At 39.9% G+C, this 8,746-nt stretch overlaps 2 protein-coding genes across 3 annotated transcripts in view; one reads left to right on the forward strand and one right to left on the reverse strand.

The window, feature by feature from the left end:
* Nucleotides 1–6,187, reverse strand: part of PUS10 (pseudouridylate synthase 10) — a 68,776-nt gene extending 62,589 nt beyond the window's left edge. Inside the window, exons 1-3 of one of the 2 annotated variants that reach the window (XM_011941824.1) lie at nucleotides 5,077–5,097; nucleotides 3,495–3,616; nucleotides 1,277–1,417 (exon numbers count right to left, since the gene is read on the reverse strand). In XM_011941824.1, the coding sequence (XP_011797214.1) occupies nucleotides 1,277–1,402 (126 nt within the window). In that variant the 5' untranslated portion in view covers nucleotides 1,403–1,417; nucleotides 3,495–3,616; nucleotides 5,077–5,097. Of the gene's footprint in view, nucleotides 1–1,276; nucleotides 1,418–3,494; nucleotides 3,617–5,076; nucleotides 5,098–5,937 lie in introns of those variants that run through there. The other variant, XM_011941823.1, reaches the window with a different exon arrangement.
* PEX13 (peroxisomal biogenesis factor 13) overlaps nucleotides 5,389–8,746 on the forward strand; it is a 34,926-nt gene continuing 31,568 nt past the window's right edge. Inside the window, exon 1 of the mRNA XM_011941822.1 lies at nucleotides 5,389–5,781. Within this exon, the coding sequence (XP_011797212.1) occupies nucleotides 5,690–5,781 (92 nt within the window). The 5' untranslated portion in view covers nucleotides 5,389–5,689. The remainder of the gene's footprint in view (nucleotides 5,782–8,746) is intronic.

An 8,746-nucleotide genomic window follows, 5' to 3' on the forward strand; every position in this document is an offset into this window, starting at 1 on the left:
ACCCAGCTAATTTTTGTATTTTTAGTAGAGACAGGGTTTCACCGTCTTGGCCAGGCTGGTCTTGAACCCCTGACCTCATGATCTACCCACCTTGACCTCCCAAAGTGCTGGGATTACAGGCGTAAGCCACCGCACCCGGCCAATTTCTGGTTTTCAAAGTGTTTCCACATACTTTATTAGGTATCGTCCCTTAAAGTCCTGTGAGGTGGGTATTATCATCATTCCCATGGAATGAGGAGTAAACTGAAGCTGCAAAGTGGTGGAACTGGGATTCAAATCCATGTCTTCTAGCTCCAAATCCTAGGTTTGGAATTCAGTCAGACTGCTCAAATCCTAGCTTGCTCACTTAATAGCTGTCTAACTTTTGGCAGGTTGCTTAACCCCTCTGTATCTCAGTTTCTTCATCTGAAAATAGAGACAATCATAGTATGTACTTACCTAATCAGTTTATAAGAATTATATGAGAGCTTGACATATAGTAATGATAATTGAATATTGTATATTATTATTGCCAAAATAATAGAAACAACTAATAACATTTTAAAAATAACTGATACTACTAACTCCTGGACAATTTTTTAAATTACAAGAAACTGTGTGTGTATATGTTATATACATACTGTGTATAAAGTATATAATTACATATGTATTACTACTATCTGCCTCTAAAAAGAGTATCACTTTTAGAATCAAACATTTCATAAATGTTACATACCTTATGCAAAAAAGTATGATATTAAACGTCAAAGCTCTCTGTATATTACCATAAATGTCAAAGATCTCTGTATATTACTTTTGTCATTAGTAACAGTAATAATGATTATGATAAGCATTTATTTCTAAAGGATTCCAAATACCTATTTATAAATACAACTAGTAATACAGAAAATGGGAAAAAACAGAAAAAGGCAACCACACCCACAATGCTTCCACTTAGTAGGACATGTAAGGAATATTAGCCCCTCCTGGGAGGAAGCAATATTTTGTGATATTCTGTTTAGATATCCTTTAGGAAACATCTATACAAATGTTAAATGCACCAGGGAGTTCCTCCACAAAGATTCCATTATACTAAATGTTAGATACCTAGATATAATCACTTAAGAAGGAACTTACATTTCTGAGACTATTCCAAAATTAAGAATATCACTCATTTTATTATAGATTTTTAATTTAAAAAAGAGTTATGAATATATACCTGCTCTCAAAAGTACAGGCATTCATTGTAAAATATAGAGAAACTTCTCTTAACTTGAAAAAAAAAAGAAGAAAATACCTTGTATGGAAGTTTGTAAGGTGCATGAAAATCCACACCACAGAATCTGAAGATACATCTTGGACAAGTACCAGTACTGAGCAACAACTGGGCCACATGCTTGTTTTCCTCAGTCAGTGGGAACATACCGAATAATTATAACTAGAAAGAAAAAAAGTAAAACTAATGATCAGCTTCCGCGTTTTACCGTCACAGACAAGTCATCATGTTTAGGGATAAAAACTAGCTTTCATTTGAAAAGCACTATTGTGTACTCTCTAACCAAGCCCCTTTCATTATACACATATTATAAAACACAAACTTGAAGGAAGTTTATAAAATGGATCCAGTAAAGGTTTCTAATTGTTAAGAAATTTAGTTTAGCATTCTGGATTATGATAAAATATATCAATATAACTAAGTTGATCAAAAGAAATAAAAATAATCAAGAATGGTTGCTTCTGAAGAGGGTAATGAAAACAGAGGTACAGGGTGAAATTTTGCTCTTTGTTTTGTACCATTCAGTATTGTACAAAGTTAATTCATTAAACTTTTCCTGTAAGAAATTAAAAATGAATTTGCTGGTGGTGGCGCTTAGAAAGCTATACCCCAAAATGAAGGTCTCAGCAGCAGCCTCAAAAGCAAAACTTTTTCTCTGACCTTCTGCCCTCCTGTCTCTCAGTCTCATTCTTCCCCACACTAGCCATAGAAAAACTACAGTCCCTCTTCCTCAAGGTGAGTCATAGAAACCAGAACTCCCTTTCCCCAAAGCCAGCCATAAAATCTAAAAATATTACTCAAATTTGGTCAGGTGCAGTAGCTCATGCCTGTAATCCCAGCACTTTGGGAGGCCGAGGTGGGTGGATCTTCTGAGGTCAGGAGTTTGAGACCAGCCTGGCCAACATGGTGAAGCCCCATCTCTACTAAAAATACAAAAAACTATTAGCCAGGTGTGTTGGCGTGTGCCTGTACTCCCAGCTACTCAGGAGGCTGAGACAAGAGAATCTCTTGAACCCTGGGAGGCGGAGGTTGCAATGAGCCAAGATTGTGCCACTTCACTCCAGCCTGGGCAATGACAGTGAAACTCCATCTCAAAAAAACAAACAAACAACAACAACAACAAAAACCTCCAACAAAAACAAATTAAGTACATAGTATTTGAGAGCAACGGTTTGCTTAAGTTGTCAATTTTTGCAATTTAAATAAACTCACAAAAAAATACTATATAGAGAATGAGGGCAAATCTATCTCCTGTTACCAGGAAGGAGGGGTACTAAAATTTCAAACAACCTAATTTGTTCAGCAAAACTAGATCTTCTAATTAGTGAAACAGTCCATACTACCTTAAAATGATCAACTACCAATATTTTAGAAAATAATCATTGCACGGCAATCTTGTGGCATGCTATAACTGTGGTCATAGAAAGACAGTGGCATCTTCTAATTTGTGCAGTTTCATAATTCAAATGAACTTGCTTAAAATTTGTGGAAGGGTGAAGCTCTTCCCAACAGCTTAGTATAAAGATGTGATTCTTCTAGTCTGTTTTCCACATCTCTAAAACTTACTACTTACTTGCAAGTTGCTAAATGTTTGGGGCCACTTACCAAGATTCTTGCACAAAATAATGAGGAAGACAGGTATATAGTTACACAGAACTCTTCACCATAAAAATCAGCTCAGCAGCCAGGATGACTAAAAACAGACTGCATCTGGCTGAATTCTAATTCAGGTGAATATGTGAGTCAGCAGGGAGAAAAAAATTAGGCTTGTATGGACACACCATACAAGCTGACTAGGTGACAACTTTGAGACACTAGAATTGAGAAACGCTTATTTAGGGTTGCCTAAGTAAATTTGGGCTCCAGGGCATTTTCAAGAAAGAAGACAGAATATGTGGAAAAGAGCCTCTAAACAATGAAGATCTGGCCAGGCCCAGTGGTTCACGCCTGTAATCCTAGCACTTGGAGTCCAAGACCAGCCTGGCCAACATGGTGAAACTCCATCTTTACTAAAATACAAAAATTAGCCAGGTGTGGTGGTACGTGCCTTTAATCCCTGCTACTCGGGAGGTTGAGGCAGGAGAATCGCTTGAACCCAGTAGGTGGAGGTTGCAGTAAGCCCAGCACTTTGGGAGGCCATGGCAGGCGGATCATGAGGTCCGGAGATCAAGACCATCCTGGTTAACACGATGAAATGCCATCTCTACTAAAAATACAAAAAATTAGCCAGGCATGGTGCTTGTAGTCCCAGCTACTCCGGAGGCTGAGGCAGGAGAATCGCCTGAACCCAGGAGGCAGAGGTTGCAGTGAGCCAAGATCGCACCACTGTACTCCAGCCTGGGCGAAAGACCGAGACTCCATCTCAAAATAAATAAATAAATAAATAAATAAATAAGATCTGTGTGGTCAAGGTCAAGTCATTATTATTTACTAGTGATCTGTATCCCTTTTCCCAGTCCATTTAATCTAGTTTGATGCAGAGAAAAGACTGGAGGCTGTGAGGGGCTGAATATAAGCATTTACAGTGCATCTCTGACTACATACACGGAGAAATTGTTTCTGTTTCACCGGTTATATTCTAAGTTATTTTTTCTCCATTAGTTTAGCTTAAGAATTTTACTTAATTCAGAAGTAACATTTAACTCAAAAAGAGACACAAATACGCCCTCTTCCAATCAACAAATCAATAAGCACTTTAAAAGGACACTTAAGGAAGATTTCCCTCGAGACTTAAATAGCTATATTAAAATTTATTTTATTTTCCATGGCTATAAGACAATGTTTATTTCTCCAATAAATTCACAAGAACAAAGGTATCATGCAAAGCGAATAAACGACACATTACAATCTCCTGGCTCTGAGAAGTTCCCAAACCTGATTGATGAGAATTACAAAACTTCCAGTCCTGAGTAATTTGAAGAGGTCTAAAAATAGACCCCAAACAAACAAAAAGACCTCCTTTGAATGTGTGTTAATAAACGAGCTATGAATTTACAAATCTCTCAACATCATTTTCACCTACCAACAATCTATCAACTCCTCAAGAATGTTAACATTAAAAGGAGAAAACACGTTACGCCTTAAATTTGATTGTTTCATCGTGAGGTAATGAAATGTCAGGATTTCATAAGATATCAGAAATCGGTTGTCCATATTAGATTATGTTTGAAAGCAACCCCTGAAAAAGGCATCCCACAATGTAAGTTTTCCAGTGTTGGTTACCCTCAAGATGTTTGCTTTTCGTTTGCATGTTTGTTTTATAGAAACAACGCTAACAAGTTGCTACACAGCCGCCTTTCCTGTGTCAGGCTTCCCTAGGAGGACTGAACCCCTCCTCCCCAGACCAAGGATAACTAGCCCAGTCTCTGGCTTACTGGAGGAGAGGAAGGACTTTATTTTCACCTCCTGGACGATTACAAAAACCAGTCATTGAAAACGAGGAAAGGAGCAGGGTGTGAGAAAAAACTGCCTGAGTCTCATATCCTAAGATCTTTTAAACTCCTTTCCCTACCGAAGGGTGTCATTCGTACCGCGGCGTGGGGCTGGGGGTGTGGATTTACGGGGAAAGAGGTAATCCCACTTCACTGGTCTTCTGAAACATTCAGCTATGGAATCTACTGTGGACTCTTGAAAAGTTCATCCCGAGATCTAACCTCAAGCCTCAGTTTTGGCCAAGCAAGCCCTTCCCCCTTCGGTCAGGTGCAACAAACTTCCCACTCACCCCTCCTTTGCTAACAAAGCCGCTCCAGCAGGAGAGAAATGACCTCTCTCTCTCTCGCCACACCTCTCCTGCACCCAGTCTGCACTCCTTCACCTCATACCTATCCGCCTCACCTTCTCCCCAGACGCCGGAGCCTGAGATTTAACCCCTTCCGGCCCTCGAAGGGAACAGGGAAGACTAAAGACAACGCACCTATTGGGTCTAGCAATTCTGTTCCCCGAGGAAACGTGGGCTTTAAACGAAAGTACCAGCCCGTTCTCGCTAGGACTAAGTGAGCTTCTCCCTTCTTGTTTGTAGGGAAATCCGTCAAACCGCATACTTTGCCACCTCACCCCACCGCCCCCGCGACTATAGGAGTGCGTGGGGCTTTACTCCCAGCCCTACTAGTCCACTCCCAGAAAAGCCTCTGTCGGACTCTGACGTCTAGGGAGTCGTAGCCGCTGCCAGAAATATCGATGAGCCTTTACCCTGAGGTTTAGAACAGGAGCTCTTTCTGGGGCAAATACAAAGAGCGTGTTTCTTCCTACAAATTAGTAGCAGTCTCCCGCTGTATGGACTCAGCTGGCGAAGTAACTCAAGCCTTGTTCTGACTGCCAGGGTGGGAGGGGTGGACGGCTCGGTGTTCTGCCCGTTGTGCCTTGCGCTCGAGGTGCTGGTCTACGCTGGCCTGGACAGTCCGGGCTAGGAGCGGGAGCTGAGCGGAGGCGGAGGAGATGGCGTCCCAGCCGCCACCTCCCCCCAAACCCTGGGAGACCCGCCGAATTCCGGGAGCCGGACCGGGACCAGGACCCGGCCCCACTTTCCAGTGAGTGTGGGATTCTTCAGGCTGTGAGGTTGGTGGGCCCGAGCGGGGACTTGGCCGAAGGCGGTTGAAGCGGTTGTTGGGGGAGGTTTTCCCTACCCCCGTTTAACCAATCCCCAACCTTGCGGGTAGGGGTCGAGGTGGAGCTGGGGCGCTTACCAGTGGGGATTTTTCGGTGTCTCACAGCTGTTTCTGACCGGGCAACTCTAAGCACCAACGTTTTTTTCGGGAGGTCCTGGGCGTCTCTCTGGGTCTCTGTGCTTGAAAGAAAGGGGGGCGGCTTCCTACCTACCCCTTCTGTTTTCACCTTGACAGAACGGCTTTACTATCTTTAAAGCGTAGACTTTGGGTCTGTAGCAGTTGACAGAGGCATTTGTCCAGGCACGGCATCGGTAGGGAGCAAAGTCTCTCGTTAAAGGTGTTAACCTCTCGAGAAGTTGCCGAAAGCCCGAAAGGTTTTACGCAACTAGAACTCAAGCCCCGAACACTTTGCCTTCTTTTCTAGCGTAACTCAGCCAATGTTTCAGTTCGAGATTGGAGAAGGAATATTAAAGCAGGAGTTCTAGATCTGAGGCCTATGGATGGCCTTTGTGTGCAAAATGATGTATTTTTCTGAGGGCTATAGGTTTTTGTTTGGTTTTTAATCAGTATCAGTTGGTTTCTAGGACTTTGAAAAGGCTAAAACATGCAGAGTTGGGAGTGTTTCGTGGCCTCGTGTGGCTTTTGTTTGGTAGTGCTGGACATCTTAATTCAGATAGGTGTGATTCAAATGTCAAATCAACTACTATTGTAGGTTTTCCTAAGCGTAAAAACCCCAACATATTGGAATGTATTTCTGCTGTGTTCTGAAATCTTTTATTTAAACACTAAAATGCTTTAACACGGTAACTACTTAGTTTAATAAGGATATGTACATAATAAGTAATAAGCTTTAATTAGGCTGGTAAGCCACAGTGACATTATCTGCTACCTTTTTTATGATTCGGTTCTTTTTTCCATTTAGACTGCGTGTCGAATGAGAAGAGGTTTTATTTTTTGCATCTGTTAAAGTTCTTTTTATGTAAAATTAACCATTTGCCCACTTTATCATGAAATATTTTAATCACAGAGACTAGTAGAGAGTAAGAATACCTGCGTATTCACTACCCAACTTTAAAAAAATGTTAACATTTGCCAGATTTTTGTCGCATTTTAAAAAATAAAAGTTAAACTCTCCCATTCTTCTTTGTAGTGGTGACTATTGTCCTTATTTGGTGTTTCGCGTACCCAGTAATGTTTTTTAACGTTAGTACTTAGGTTTGTGCTATTTATTTGCATTTTATATCTAAAACTTAACAATGTAACAGTAATATATATTTCATATATAGTTACATATTAATGTTTATGTTTTTTATATCTGTTTTTGTTTTTTCTGTTGCCCAATTTTCTATTGGCTCTATCTTTGCTTATCAATTTGTAAGAGTATTGTTAATACTAATCCTTTTTTGTTACTACATTTTGCTAATATCTTTCACTGTGTGGCTTCTTTATATTTATGTTCAATTTTTTGTACAGATGTTTTTGATTTTAATATTGCCAAAACTGTCATATTTTATTGTTTGTGCTTTTTGTCTTGGTCAAGAAATCCTGTCTACCTAGATCAGGACGGTTCTTCTGTATGTTTTCTTTTAAATCTTTTGGTTTTCCCCTTTATATATTTAATCCACATGGAACTAACTTTGTATAAAAATCAATGTGAAGTAGGGAATCTAATTTTTTTTCCATATAGGTAACTAATTGAGCACCATTTATTGAGTAGTCTATTCTTAGTTTATAATGCCATCTGTATCATATCAAGTTTTCCTAAATATATAGTTCTGTTTTGGGCACTTTCTGACTTTCTACTAGCACGACACTATCTTAATTGCAGAATTTTGTAAGTCTTGGTATGTAGTATGTCAAGAGTTCCACACATTGCTGTTCTTTGTAATTGCCCTTGTTACACTTAGTCCTTTATAAAAAGACTTACTGGGATTTTTATTGGAACTGAGCTGAATTTATGGATCAAGTAAGTTTTTATTCCGTGAATGTTGTATAAGCTACAATTGGTGAGAATTTTGATAATCTTTTTGCCTTAAATACCTTATAATTATCCACTTTGGGAGGCTGAGGCGAGCAGATCATGAGGTCAGGAGATCGAGACCATCCTGGCTAACACGGTGAAACCCCGTCTCTACTAAAAACACAAAAAAAAATTAGTCGGGTGTGGTGGCGGGCACCTGTAGTCCCAGCTACTCAGGAGGCTGAGGCAGGAGAATGACGTGAACCCACGAGGCAGAGTTTGCAGTGAGCCGAGATCATGCCACTGTACTGCAGCCTGGGCAACAGAGGGAGACTTCATCTCAAAAAAAAAAAAAAAACTTAAAATATCTCCGTGAAATTTTTTCCCATATTTTATTTTTTATTCCTAGATTATTTTTGCTGTAGTAGTTGCAAATGGGCTTTCTTTTTTCTTTTTACATTTTCCAGTTGGTTATTAACTGGTATGGCAGAATGCTATTTTTTTAATGTAAATACTATATACAGCATAATCTCAAACTCTTAATTAGTTCTGATGGTTTGGTTGAAATTCTCTTTAGTTCTGTGTAGCCAGTTATGTAATTTACAGATAAGCTAGCATCCTTATATTGGTCCTGACTTCCATTGGAGTGCTTCTGAAGTTTTACTGTTAAATGTGAAGTTAGCTTTTTGTTTTTGATAGATATCTTGTCAAAATTCTCTCTCTACCTTGTTCAGAGTTTTTTTATTTTATTTTATTTTTATTATTTTGTTTGAGATGGAGTCTCACTGTGTCTCCCAGGCTGGAGTGCAGAAGTGCAATCTCGGCTCATGGCAACCTCTACCTCCTGGGTTCAAGCAATTCTCCTGCCTCAGTCTCCCGGACAGTTGAGACTACAGGCACATGCCACTCTGCCCAGCTAATTTTTGT

Source organism: Colobus angolensis, unplaced genomic scaffold, assembly GCF_000951035.1.
Source record: "Colobus angolensis palliatus isolate OR3802 unplaced genomic scaffold, Cang.pa_1.0 Scaffold201, whole genome shotgun sequence".
NCBI lineage: Eukaryota > Metazoa > Chordata > Mammalia > Primates > Cercopithecidae > Colobus > Colobus angolensis.